General features: G+C 39.4%; 1 protein-coding gene across 1 annotated transcript; it reads right to left on the bottom strand.

Moving 5' to 3' along the window:
- Positions 1-6,949: 6,949 nt before the first annotated feature.
- On the bottom strand, positions 6,950-13,821 carry TMEM70 (transmembrane protein 70). The gene is made up of 3 exons (XM_081116465.1): positions 13,494-13,821; positions 12,305-12,410; positions 6,950-7,572 (listed from the first exon to the last, which is right to left on the bottom strand). The coding sequence occupies exons 1-3, from the start codon at positions 13,701-13,703 to the stop codon at positions 7,115-7,117; spliced, it is 774 nt and encodes a 257-aa protein (XP_080972591.1). The 5' UTR covers positions 13,704-13,821; the 3' UTR covers positions 6,950-7,114.
- Between the last annotated feature and the right edge of the window lie 573 nt (positions 13,822-14,394).

Raw genomic sequence — 14,394 nt, 5'->3', positions numbered from 1 at the left:
AAAAACAAGTGATCCTTTAGATTCTTTGCTCCTTAAAGTTGTTTATAGGATATAGTTTGGGATTACAATGGCCTGGAGTTGGGGCCTAAAGATCTACAAGTTTAGAGGGAAATAAGCACATGTTGGTAAAAGGTTTCAAGAACTGTGTGACTTTACCATTTTTTAAAAGGCAAAAATCCAAGGGGGAGGAGGACATGGGGAGTTGCTCAATGGATAAGAAGTTTCAGGTTTGCAAGATAAAAATGTTCTAGAGATCTGTTGCACAACAATGTAAATATAGTTAACACTATACTGAACTGTACTAAACTGCACGCTTAAAATTCGTTAAGATGGTAAATTTTTGTTATATATATATATATTTTTTACCATAATTTAAAAATATGGTTCAGTTGGTTGAGCATCATCCCAGGCACCAAAAGGTCTCCAGGTAGATTCCAGGTCAAGGCACAGGCCCAGGTTGCAGGCTCAATACCCGGAAGGAGGCAGTCGATCAATGTTTCACTCTCGCATGGATGTTTTTCTCCCTCTTTCTCTCTCTTTCTCTCTCTCTCTCTGTCCCTTTCTCCCTCCCTCTCCCTTCTTCTTTTTCTAAAAATCAATAAAAACATATTTTTTTCAATAAAAAGTTTGTGGGGAAAAGGAGGAAAAGCCCCATGAATGCCCCTAGTGGTCTCAAAATACCATTTCCCACTAAAAGGAACAAAGATTGAAGAAACTGCTGATTCCAGGTCTGGGGCAGAAAACGTAAAAGATGAGCCTGAAATACCTTATCATCTTAGATAACTAATTTGAAAACGGTCCCTCTGACCAAAGATGGGTTTCCTATTGCCGCTGTAACAAATAACCACAAATTTAGGGCTTAAAAAATTACGGATGCATTCCTTACAGTTCTAGAGGTGAGAAGTCTGAAATCAGTTCCCCTGGGTTCGAGTCACAGTGTCTGCAGATTCGGTTCCTTCTGGAGACTAGAAGAATCCATGTCCCTGCCTTTTTCAGCTTTGAGAGCTACAGTCCTTGAACTCCTTCATCTTCAAAGCTCAGTACTCCTATCTCTGCTTCCATAATTACATCACCTTCTCCTCTGTCTCCAGGGTCGTCTTAGAAGGTTCCCTGTGATTATGCTGGAATTTTCTGGATAATACAGGATAATCCTCCCAACTCAAGATCCATCTATAAAACCCCTTTTGCCGTGTAATGTAACATCTCGGGGGACCATTATCCAGTCTACCTGTAGGCTACATGGACATTAAGATAGTAATTTCAATGCATTGAAATACATCAAATATATTTAAATCCATGAGCTCATAATTTCTTAAAGTCTAATTAATCATCAGATGATACTAGGAAAGCAACTCTATTTTGTAAACAGGTAAATAAAGGGAAAGAATCAAGCACTTATCCTAATTTTTTTCTGCAGAAAATGAACTACTGGTGACCAGATCACAGCAGCAAGTTTTCCGTGCCTTCTCATCCTCTGTTCTCTACTTTTCTAAGTATTTCAGCTATTTATCAAAAAGGAATAATAAATATAAATAACCATTTTGCAACACCTAATGAATTAGTAAACTTAGGCATTGGCCATTACAGACAGAAAGGCATTGTGTACCTCTTGATGGGTGACCACTGTGGTGGGCAGCCTCTAAGATGACTTTCAATGACCTTTACTTCCCCAGATGCAAGTCCTGTGTCATCCTCTCCAACAATGAATAAGGCTGACTGTGTAACTAATAAAGTATTGCACAATGACAATGTGCGACTTCCAAGATAGATTATAAAAGACATGCGGCTTCCACTCTCCTGATCAAGTGCTCTGGGGGAAGCAAATAGCCCTAAAGAGAGAGCCACGTAGTGAGAAACTGATGCCTCCGACCAAAGAGCCAGCACAGACTTGTCAGCCACGTGAGTGAGCCATCATGGAAGCACATCCTCCGCCCCAGTTCAGCCTTCAGATGACAGCAGCACCAGCTATCTTGACTGAAACCTCATGGGCAAACCTGAGCCAGGCCATTTAGCTAAGTCACTCCTGAATACCAGACCAGCAGGCATTGTGCACTATTACATGTTTATCTTTTTTATTTTTTTTACTTTTTTCATTTTTTAAAATTAATTAGGGTGACATTGGATAATAAGATCACATAGGTTTTAGGTGGAGGTTTTTATATATTGCACTGTGTGCCCACCACCCAAAGTCAAATCTTCTCCTATCACCATATATAGGACCCGCTCTAACCCCCATCCCCTTCCCTCTGGTAACCACCACTCTGTTGTTTGGGTCCATGAGTTTCAGTTTTATAGCCCACATGTGAGTAAAATCATAAGTTTCTTAGCTTTTTCTGACTGACTTATTTCACTCAGCATAATATTCTCAAGGGCCTTCCATGTTCTTGCAAATAGCAGTGTTTCATCCTTTCTTATGGCTGAGTAGTAGTCCATTGTATATGTCCCACACCTTTTTATCCAGCCCTCTATCGCAGGACCTTTGGTTGTCTCCATGTCTTGGCCACTGTGAATAACGCTACAATGAACATAGGGGTGCATATATCTTTGAGAATATATGTGTTCAAGTTTTTTGGGTATATACCCAGGAGAGGGACTGCAGAGTCATATGGTAGCTCTATTCTTAATTTTTTGAGGAATCGCCAGACTGCTTTCCATAGTGGCTGTACCAGTCTACATTCCCACCAGCAGTGAATGAAGTTACCCTTTTCCCCACAACCTCTCCAACACTTGTTATTGCTTGTCTTGTTGATAACAGCCACAAGGTGTGAGGTGGTATCTCATTGTAGTTTCAATTTGCATTTCCCTAATTGCTAGTGAAGTTGAACATCTTTTCATATATCTATTAGCTGTTCGTACATCTTCTTGGGAAAGGTCTGTTCAGATCTCCTGCCCACTTTTTGATTGGGTTGTTTGGTTGGTTGGTGTTGAGTTTTACAAGTTCTTTATATATTTTTTAAATTAAACCTTCAAGGAGCTAGTGTTTGCAAATACCATCTCCCATCTGGTTGGCTGCCTCTCTGTTTCGTTCCATTTCATTTGCTGTGCAGAATCTTTTTAGTTTGATATAGTTCCATTCATTTATTTTTGCCTTTATTCCCCTTGCCTTTGGGGTCAAGTTCATAAATGTTCTCTACGCCCAAGGTCCATAAGTTTGGTACCTGTTTTCCTCCATGTAACTTATTGTTTTGGGTCTTATGTTTAGGTCTTTGATCTATTTTGAGTTAGTTTTTGTTCATGGGGGTCTAACTGTAATCCAGTTTCATTCTTTTGCGTGTGGCTTTCCAGTTTTCCCAGCACCATTTACAAAGAGACTATAATCAATTGTGTCTTTCTGGCTCCTTTGTCAAAAATTATCTGCCCATATACATATGGTTTTATATCTAGGTTCTCTATTCTGTTCCACTGATCTGTGTGTGTTTCTCTGCCAATACCATGCTGTTTTGATTATTGTAGCTCTGTAGTATACTTTAAAGTCGGGTAGTGTGATATCTTCAGCTTCATTCTTTTTTCTTTGGCTATTAGGGGTCTCTTGTGATTCCATACAAATCTGATCATTTCTCATTCCATTTCTTTAAAAAATGACATTGGCATTTTGATGGGGACTGCATTAAATCTGTATGTTGCTTTGGGTAATGTAGCCATTCTAACTATGTTGATTCTTCCAATCCATGAACACAGGATATTTTTCCATTTTGTTGGGTTTTTTCCAATCTCTGTTAATGCTGCTTTGTAATTTTCAGTATATGGGTCTTTCACATTCTTTGTTAAGTTTGTTTCTAGGTATTTTATTCTTTTGCTTGCAACTGCAAAAGGAACTGTGTGGGGGTTTTTTGAAATTTTGTTGTTAGTATATAGGAAGGCAATGGATTTTTGTACATTGACTTTGTATCCTGTAACTTTACTGTACTTATTGTTTAACAGTTTTTTGGTGAAGTCTTTAGGGTTTTCTATATACAGAATCATGTCATCCACAAAAAGTTAAGTTTTACTTCTTCCTTCCCTACTTGTCTACCTGTTATTTCTTTCTCTTGCCTGATTGCTCTGGCTAGGACTTCCAGAACTATGTTGAATAAGAGTGGTGAGAGTGGACATCCTTGCCTTGTTCCTGATCTTAGAGGAAAAGCTTTCAGTTTTTCACCATTGAGTATGATGTTAGGGTTTATCATAGATGGCCTTTATTATGTTGAGGTACTTTCCTTCTATTTCTATTTTATGGAGTGTTTTAATCATAAATGGATGTTGTATCTTATCACCAAATGCTGCTTCTGCATCTATTGATAAGACCATGATTTTTTGCCTTTCTTTTGTTAATGTGGCATCTCTTACTTTAAACCTCAAAGTTTAAGGGGCAGTTTTGTATGCAGCAACCCATAATACAAACAACATAAACTATGAATTAGTCTTGTCCAAAACAATCAAACCTCAATCTGATGAAGCCTCAAGCCCAACTACCAATTTATAGGAAATACAGAAGACAGAGAAATATGTCAAATTACACCTTGAGAATACAATCAGAAAATCTAGACCATGAAAACATGTAAAGAACAAACAACAGTTTCTTCAACAGATAACTTGCAAGGAGGGGGGAAAGGTGGGGAAAAAAAGGGCCCATAATTTGAAGTCATAAAGTGTCAAAAATTGGTGACTAACACCCGGCCAGTGTGGCTCAGCAGTTGAGCATCAACCTATGATCCAGGAGATCGAGGCTCAATTCCCAGTCAGGGTACATGCCTGGGTTTCAGGCTTGATCCCCATAGGGGGAGCATAGGAAGCAGCCAATCAATGACTCATCATTATCTCTCTCGCTCTCCCCCTCCCCGTTGCTCATTCTGAAATCTATTAATAAAGACATATATTTTTTAAAAATCAGTGACTAAGGTGTGAACTTTACTTAGATCTTAATCCAAACAAAATGGGGGATGAGGGAAGATTATAAAACAATTGGATATTTGAACAGACTAAATATTTTATAACATTGGGGGAGGTGGTTTAGGTATTATAATGGAATAGTAGTCATATTTTTTAAGCTCTCACCTTGTAGCGTTACAAAATTAAAGAAAGTTATGACGTCTGAGATGCTTCCAAATAAAAGTAGAGAGCAAGTGGTGGAGTCTAGAAATAATATTGGCCAAAAATTGGTCATTTTGGCTCCTTGTCCACTTACACTTCTGAATGTTTGAAATTCTCAGTGAAAGAAAATCAACAACAAAAGTAAAGTGTTCTGAAAAAAATCAATATAATTTTAACAATTGTTTCCAAGCTAAGGCTATTATTCATGCCCATTTGTTACTGGTTCTCAAAAGCTGCAGTGTTACATTATAATGAACTCTACATTGAGAAAAAGGATTATAATACATTTTATTGTCCAAGGGTATATTATCTGATGTAACCGAGATGTCAGCTGGGATCACCCTGCCTTTTGAGACTCAAAACTGACTCAAAGCCCTTCACACACACAGTGGGGGACACACCACGTTCCCAATCTTTCCAAGATCATTCTGCCTGGGGTTAGGGTAGTGAAGTGGCATGGAGAGATGTGCGTATACTCCTCCTTACCTGGGCCCGAGTTCTTTCTGCTGACTTTGTTGATGACTCATGTTATCCTCTGCATGCTGATCCTTTTGAGAAATCATCTTTCTCATTCATCTTTTAAGCTATTTTCTTTTTCCTGAACCAAATTGTCTTCTGAAGAATCATTCTGACACTAACAAAAATAGATTTTTCACTCCGTTACACAGGTGACAAAATGGTTACATGGATAGAGGACATTTAAAAAAAGGTATAATGTACTCAAAACAAATTATGATGCACATGACCCTTAGAAAACTTCTAAATGTTAACGATGCTGTGTAGGGTTTTTTAGAACTAGGCATTTTTTCTTGCTTCTACTTTCCAGTATTTTATAATGAGCAATTTGATGTAATAATTTTTTATAGAAAGATATCAATCACATTAACTATAGGACAGCAACAAGTATGTATTATGTAACACGGGACAGAACAGGCAAGCAGAGACCCAACCTGAGGACAGAGATGGTGCCAACTTGTTCATCTTTCTGAGACCCAGAGCCCGCCTTCTGCTGGGGAGATCCTAGTGGAAGACGGGCTCTGGGTCTCCGAAAGATGAGTACTGTTCTACCTTAAGCTGTAAGACTTGAATGATCTTCCCTAAGAACTAGTGATGGCCCCGCTGCTTCTCCATCAGCCCCCCTTGCACAGAGGCAAGCCATGAAGATTAGATTTACTGCCTTGACAGCAGTGACATTAGGCACCTCCATACAGTCTGGGTGTTTCGTTCTTAACTGTGACTCTGGCAACTAGCACAGTACCCGGCACACTCTAGGCACTTAATAAGTATCTACAGATCTAAATAGTATTGTTCGAGGTCTTTTGTTCCTGGCTGAAAATCCTTCACGGGAACCAACTTTTATTTTACAATTAGAGGTAAAAATCTTAAAATGCCAATATTTAGTTAGCACAGAGATTGCTATTTTATAAAATGTACTATCCACCTACTTAGTACATGTGCTCTTCCTACTGAGATGGTGTTAAAGGGAGGAGTGCACAAGGGACAAATGGGACCACAGAACACAGAACTGCTTAGGTCACCATTTCCCCCATAGCTGACGACACGGAGAACCTTACTATGTACGGGAAGCCTTGCCAGAGAAATGAGGCAACGAGCTGTGTACTAAACCAAAGACAGCAGATTAACACTGCTTTCCAGAATATGTAAATTTTTAAAAATAGTTTTTAACGTGAGAAAAGATAGTATCTATACACTTATAAAAATCCAAACACAAAGGAAAAATAACTCCCTTATGTATCTGACACCAGATCCCCAGCTGAGAGGCAACCACACTTATCCATGCATATGCCAGCATGCACATGTATTTTCACACCTTTTTTAAAACACAAGTGGCAGAGTATTATGTTTTGTTTTTCAAACATAGCTTATTATAAAAGAACATAATTCTCTGAAAATTAATCAAAAATTGTTTGCTACAGTTTCAAGTTATTTTTAACAATGTCACTAACAGAAACAAAAGTAAAGGCGATTTTATTATACATGGGAAAATAAATCACATTTAAGCACAAACATAAAAACAACAGGCTCATTTCTCATCTTCAAGCTGTTTCTTTTCACTGGTTTCTTCCATATCAAAAGTGAATGGTTTGTCATAACCCATTAGATGATCATAGTCTTTGGAGTTTGGAAAGAGACCTGGATTAACTAACAGTGATTTTGTTTTAGCATAAAATGTGGTAAACACATGTGTGCTGTTTGGAATCTTCACGTCACTCTGGTGAAAAACGGTACTCGTTTCTGAAAGCAAAACATTGTAAGTAATGGCTTTGTAAGTGTCTGTAGTGGCCTCATGGTACAACCGAATGACATAGCCTTTTGTAACAAAGTGAAGCAGGACTGGAGTGACCACTGTAAAGCTGCCTATGATGCCATAAAATAAGATTTGCAAAGGCAGACTCCCAAATACAACATTATTTTGTGCAAAAATGTATGGTAGAAAGGCAAGGCTGATCGCACTTGTAGAATAAGAGAAACATTTCACACCTAAATAGAAAAAAAAAAGGGAGAGGATTAATACTTTTACATTGTATAAAAGAATCAATCTATCCAATTAATTTTCCACCTTTTTCTTTACTATATCATTATTAAAACTACAACAAAATCAAAATACATATAACTGTTAAATCATTCCAGGCTCTGTCTGAAGCACTCTACATATTGTTCATGAGATCTATAGAAAGCCCTGTAACATACATGCACAATTATTATCAGAGGTAACTTAAGAGATGAGGAAAATGAGGCGCTTGCTCAATGTCACATAGCTACCAAGTGGCAGTGCTGGGACTCAAATCCAGGCCATGCGACTTGCGTCCAGGTCATTGGCCATTCCAATGCACTGCCTCTCTAAAGTGGAAATCAGCTTTAGTGTTAACTGGCCTCTACTTCAGTTCCCCAACAAAAGATTTAATATTACCCAAAGATCCTCATGACTACTACAAAAATCAATTCAGTCAGCACCTTATCAAATAAAACTCTATTAACAAGCACTTGCACATATCTAATTTAAAATCTTCAAATGTGGGGCTAACTTTACAAGCTAAGTTACACTTAGGAGTAAAACAACAAATTACCAAATATAAAAAATAAAAATAACACCAGTGGGTAAGAAATATATGGGAAAGGTATTCAACTTATCATGTTAGAAAGATTCAAATCAATGACTTCTGAACTATATACTTAAAAATGGTTAAAATGGTAAATTTTGTTATATATTTTACTACAATAACTAAATAAATGACTTTAAATGTAAATTTCTTAGTTTGAATGTACACTTTTAACTTAATCCCAATAAAAATACCATGTTTGGAAAATAGACAAGTTGAGATTATAAAGTTAATTTGGAAAAACAAAAGAAGCATAAATAAAAATGGAGGGGGTGTTAGATAATAAAACGTAAGACTATAATTAAAATAGCATGGTACTACCCTGGCTGCTGTGGCTCAGTTGGCTGGAGTGTTGTCCCGTACACCAAAAAGTCTCGGGTTTGATTCCCAGTCAGGGCGCATACTTAGGTTGTGGGTTTGGTCCCAGGTTGGAATGCGTGTGAGAGGCAACCTATCAATGTCTCTCTCTCTCTCCCCTTTCCTCTCTCTAGTATATGAGAATAAAAAGACCAACACTGTACACAAACATGCAGGGAATATAAGCAGACAGTTCACTGAAACAAAAATGCACATAGTCCTTAAACAGATGAAATGATGCTAAACCTCAATCATATGAAACATGCAATAAAAACCACAATGAGATACCGTTTTGCCCCAAACTGGCAAAAACCAAAAGTTTGACAATATACTCTGTTAGTGAGGCCTTAACAAAGCAGACACTCTCATACATTGCTGTTGGTTGAAGGCTTAATTATCCTGCATCAGTAATTTAAAAATAATTCCTTCCTCCCACAGTAGTTGCCATGACACTGGTACACATGGGATACAATGTGGATCAAGTTGCCTCCAATATAAAAGCCTCCTCAGCCCTTCCAATTACCTCTTTTATCCCTATTACATTTGTCACAGTGTAGTGGGTTGAACAGCATCCCCCCAAATTTATGTCTACCCTGAACCTCAGAATGTGAACTTATTTGGAAATAGGGTCTGTGAAGACAATTAAATATTGAGATGAGATCATACTGGATTAGGGTGGGCCCTAAATCCAATGAGAGTATCCTTATAAGGACAGAATAGGACAGACACAGATAAGGGCTTGGGAAACAGAATGCAGAGATGAATTATGCAGCAACAAGCCAAGGTACACAAAAGTATTGCTGGGAGCTACCAGAAGCTAGAAGAGGCAAGGAAGGTTTCTTCCCCAGAGCCTTCATAGAGAGCATGGTCCTGCCAACACTTTGACTTCAGACTTCTAGCCTTCAAAACTGTGAGAATAAATTTCTGTTGTTTTTAAGCCACCAATTTCGTGAAAATTTATTACAAGAGCCCTAGAAAACTAACACACATACACTTTATTTTGCCTGGATTGAAGTAATTGCTATTTTTTAAACATATTCTAAGAGCATCTGATATCTTGCTCCCTGGCATATGTCATCAGTTTGGCTCAAATAAACTCTTATAAATTTCAAAAATAAAAAAGAAATGAACATATTCTAGGCTTTCCCATCTTCCTGCCTTTGCTCATACTACTTCCACGCCTGGGATGCCCTTCTTTCACACCTCTTCATGTTTAAATTCTATTCACCTTAAAATGAGAATACTATAACATCAGTAATTATTTGTTGCTAAATTAACAAAAACTATTAACTAAAAGGCTCTTCAAATGTCTTTAAACTAGGACCCATTTGGTAGTCTGAAGAACCTCCAGGAATGGTACCTGTATAACTTTATGTCTCTCACGTAGTTTTACATAGAAAAAAATGTTTCTCCCTGTTTCTACACAGAAAAAATATTAACCTGTGATAAGTATATAGAGTGACTTTCCATTATCATAATACTGAAAGAAGTCGAACATTAAATTCCTCTACAAGTTATAATTTTAGAACTTTGAATAACCCGGATAGCTATGCTCTTCCACAAATATTATATCCTACCCATACCAAAATTAATTCCTATTAATAGTCTCTTCTTTCTAGAATGAAGACAAATGGGAACATTAGATAAATTGATAACCCTTGCTGCATTTGAAGGAACAGTGACTGTGTTCAGCAGGAAGGGTACAATGGGGATCACTGTTAATACAGCTCAGTGGCATTAATCCAGGTATCCAAGGACAGAGATGTGACAGAGCACAGGCTCAATGGCCTAGTCATGTATTGACTTCTGAAGAAATATTTATCCATTCAAAATTGGTTATTGCAATCAATAACATCAGAACTCCACTCAATAGTGATAGTAACCTGTCGTTATTCCTAAAAAGTTTTAAATAGCTACAACTGTACTTTACATGTACTCTATTTTAATGTCACACACTTGAGAACTTACAGATTTCCAGAGTAAATTTTAGATGATTGGTTGATACGAGCATGATCAAAAACACAAATGCAAGCAATGGCCTGGTAGCTCAGTAGATTAGTGTGTCATCCTGATACACCAAGGTTGTGGGTTCAATCCCTGGTCAGGGCCCATACAAGCAACAACCAATGAATGTATAAATAAGTGGAATAAATCAGTGTTTCTCTCTCTCCCCCCTTCCTCTCTCTCTAAAATCAATCAATCAATAAAAATTACTTTGAAAAACACAAATGCCTATGTGGGTGCTAAAATCTTATGTGGGCTGGCCAGGTGTGGCTCAGCAGTTGAGCATCTATGATCCAGGAGATCGTGGTTCTATTCCTGGTCAGGGCACATGCCTGGGTTTCGGGCTCCATCCCCAATAGGGGTCCTGCAGGAAGGAGCTGATCAATGACTCTCTCATCATTGATGTTTCTCTCTCTCTCTCCCTCTCCTTTCCTCTCTCTGAAATCAATAAAGATAGATTAAAAATATATATATTATGGTAGACTTAGTTATAAAAATAATCCTCCAGCTCTAGCCTGTTTTGCTCAGTGGTTAATGTCAGCCTGCGGACTGAAGGATCCCAGGTTTGATTTCGGCCAAGGGCACATACGTTGGTTGCAAGCTCCACTCTCTGTCCAGTTGGGGCGCATTCGGGAGGCAACCAATCAATGTTTCTCTCACATAGATGTTTCTCTCTATTCCTCTCCCTTCGACTCTGAAAAGCAATGGAAAAAATATCCTCAGGTGAGGATTAAAAAAAAAAAATCCTCCAAATAGTTCAGCTTATACTCTTTAAATTTATCTTATTTTTCTTAAAAAAAACATGTACCAATGGCTAGTATGTTTCTTTTCTTTTTTTAAATATGTTTTTATTGATTTCAGAGCGAGAAATGGAGGGAGATATAGAAACATCAATGATGAGAGAGTCTCCTGCACGCACCCTACTAGGCATCCAGCTTGTAACCAAGGTTTGTGCCCTTTGGCGGGAATCAAACCTGGGACCCTTCAGTCTGAGGGCCAGCACTCTAACCACTGAGCCAAACCAGCTAGGGCTAACCATGTTTATTGAAAATTCTAAGATTACCTGAAAAAATGTAAAAGAAAGTATTATGTGCTCATTTTAACTGCCAAATTTTAAAATATATGCAATAAATATCTATTCCCCCAAAATAACTACTCTTCAGAGGTATTCTTCCTTTTTTATTATCTGTATATTCAAATGTTACACAAATATACACTTTTTGCTGTTTTATTCTGTTGTTAAACATCCCAAGGGGTGACCAAAGGAAGGAAGCTTTACCCAACAGTAAGATCACAAAGTCATAATAGTCTTCAAAAACCTATTTTAGCCCTGGCTGGGTGGCTCAGTTGGTTGGAGCACAGCTCTGTACACAAAAAGATGGCAGGTTCGATTCCTAGTCAGGGCATATACCTTAGGTTGCCGGTTTGATTGCCAGTTGGGGTGAGCGTGGGAGGCAACTGATTGATGTTTCTATCCCTCCCTCTCTCTATCCCTGTCTCTCTTTCCCCCCACTTCCTCTCTAAAAAAGTCAATAAAAACATATTTTTAAAAAATCAGTTTTAAATCTAAATATGCAAAGGTATCAACCTTTAAATCTTGTATCAACAGGCCACAAGAAAAAAAAATTATAATCTAATTTTTCCTTAGTTCTTATAATTAAGAGATAGTAAAATGACACAGACTAAGAGCATTTTTTTTTTTTACAATTAAAAGGACAAAAAATACAATACCCTCATTTCTAATTACCCACCAAATACTGTTCGAGCCAGATTTCCAGTATAAATTAGTCTTCCATCTTCTGATTTTTCAACTTGTGTGTGTAAGCATCGAACACATCTTTCCCAACAAACAGGAATCTATTGAAATAGAGACCTCTATAAGTTAAGTACATAATAAATTGCATTTAGACCAACTTTTAAGTTAAGAAAAAAATTTTTAAGATAATGAAAAGAGAACTTGTCACATGAGGTGATTTAAGGAATTCTCCCAAATAATCTACAGAGCTAAGAAAATCAAACTGGCTAACAGAATGAATTTCCTTAATTCCAGTCATAAGTACACAAGCTGAGCTGGAGTTTGAAGACCTAGGTTTGCATCCCAGCTCCAAGCTTTTTAAATAGTGTGACCATGAACATGTAAAAAGTTTACTGGAATAGTTTCTTCTATTTCACTGTTAATAAGAACTTCACTCCCATTTGATTGTCAAAGATTTACACACATTTGCTCTTCAAAAACTAAAATTAGTTTATGTAAGTAAAACACTGAAAAACCAGATTATGTAAAGTCCAGACCATTTTAGTACTTCTAAAATATTTATACTATAGCTAGTACCAAAACAAACAAACAAACAAAGTAACTCTCTAAAGAGAGTATCCATCCCTTGTTCCTTGTAAGGAAACTATTTTACTTGAAATCCACATCAAATTTCATGGAAACAAGGGTCCCCCGAATATCTGAAAATGAATTTCACCGCACATATACTTCAAAAGGCATGCCTAATTCCTTTATGCTAAAATATAATTAGATTCCAATTCCCATGTTAGGCATTTCCTCCAAGTTTCAACCAAGTCTGCTAATCCGGATACTTCACAGGGCAGGATTAGAAGACAATTTACTCAGGTTAAAATGAGAAGTTTAACCTCTCCATCCCCTTTTCCCAGGGAACAAGATATTTCCTAAAATAGAACAACCTAAAAAAAATAATGCTTGGAACCACCCAGAGAATAACCATTTTCCAAAGGATGTTACTGGACTCGCGGGCGCCGAGCCCCCGGGACCACTGGCTGTTCCCGAGGCGGGGCCTGCGACTCCTGGGGACCCTGCCGAGGGCTACAGCCACCGGCAGGCGTGGGGCGCTGTCGGAGCGCCAGGGCTCCCCAGACAGGACGCTACGCCCACTTCCCACCCTTCCTCGGGCGAGCAAGCCCTCGACGGCGCACCTGCGCTGGCACCGGACGCCGGAAAAGCAGCGCGGCTCCCCGAAGCCCAGCGCTCGGGCCGCCAACCAGCCCTGAGGATCCGCTGCAGGAGGCCGCCCGGGTGAAGGCTGTCCTGGGCCCTCGGAGCGCGGTGGCCGCCCACAGCGCCGCCCTCTTCCCGCGGAGACGCCGTGCGGCCGCCCACTGCCCGCCCCACGCCAAAAGCAGCATTCCGCACGAGTGAAGTGGTGAGGGCCGGCGCCGCGGCAGCCGCCAGAAACCCCGAAGGCCGACTCCTCACTCCACTACGGCCTGCACTGGTCGCGCTCGCCCCGCCCCCTGGAAGCCCACCGGGCCGGATTGGCCGCCGCAAGTGCGCGGAATATGCGGCCCGCCGGCAACCTTCGCTCCGTCGCGCACGTTCCCTGCCTGCGGAGCTCCGACGCCGCGACACCGACCCCCCGCTGCACAACCCGCCCCCGCCCGGCCTGCGCGCCGGGCTTCCTCGTCCCGGAGCCGGCGGCCCGCAGGACAGCGTAGGACTGAGGGCAGCGCCGCGCACGGAGGACAGCGCCTGGCGGCCAGGGTTAAACCTTTCATTCTTGTGGGTCTTTCCGGAAAATTATTCTAGCCTGTTGACACAGAGCAATAATACTGTCTACGATTTGAACAAAAGTGAATGGTAATTTAATGCAACCAGGGATGGATAGAAAAATGAATGGAACTCGTTCACAGAGTATACGTGTTAAATTTGTCTTGGGGAATCAGTCTCAGCCATATAAACACTGGTTCACTACTAGTTAAAGTGGTTAAGCGTCTACTGTAAGGACTAAGTTAGGAGCAGAGGATACAAAGATACTGGATATCATTGGGAATCCACAGTACTCACATAGTGGAGGAAACACCTATAAATAAGCTAAAA

This window comes from Miniopterus schreibersii (genome assembly GCF_964146895.1).
Source record: "Miniopterus schreibersii genome assembly, chromosome: 17".
NCBI classification, from domain to species: domain Eukaryota; kingdom Metazoa; phylum Chordata; class Mammalia; order Chiroptera; family Miniopteridae; genus Miniopterus; species Miniopterus schreibersii.
This window is presented reverse-complemented; position numbering and strand designations above follow the sequence as displayed.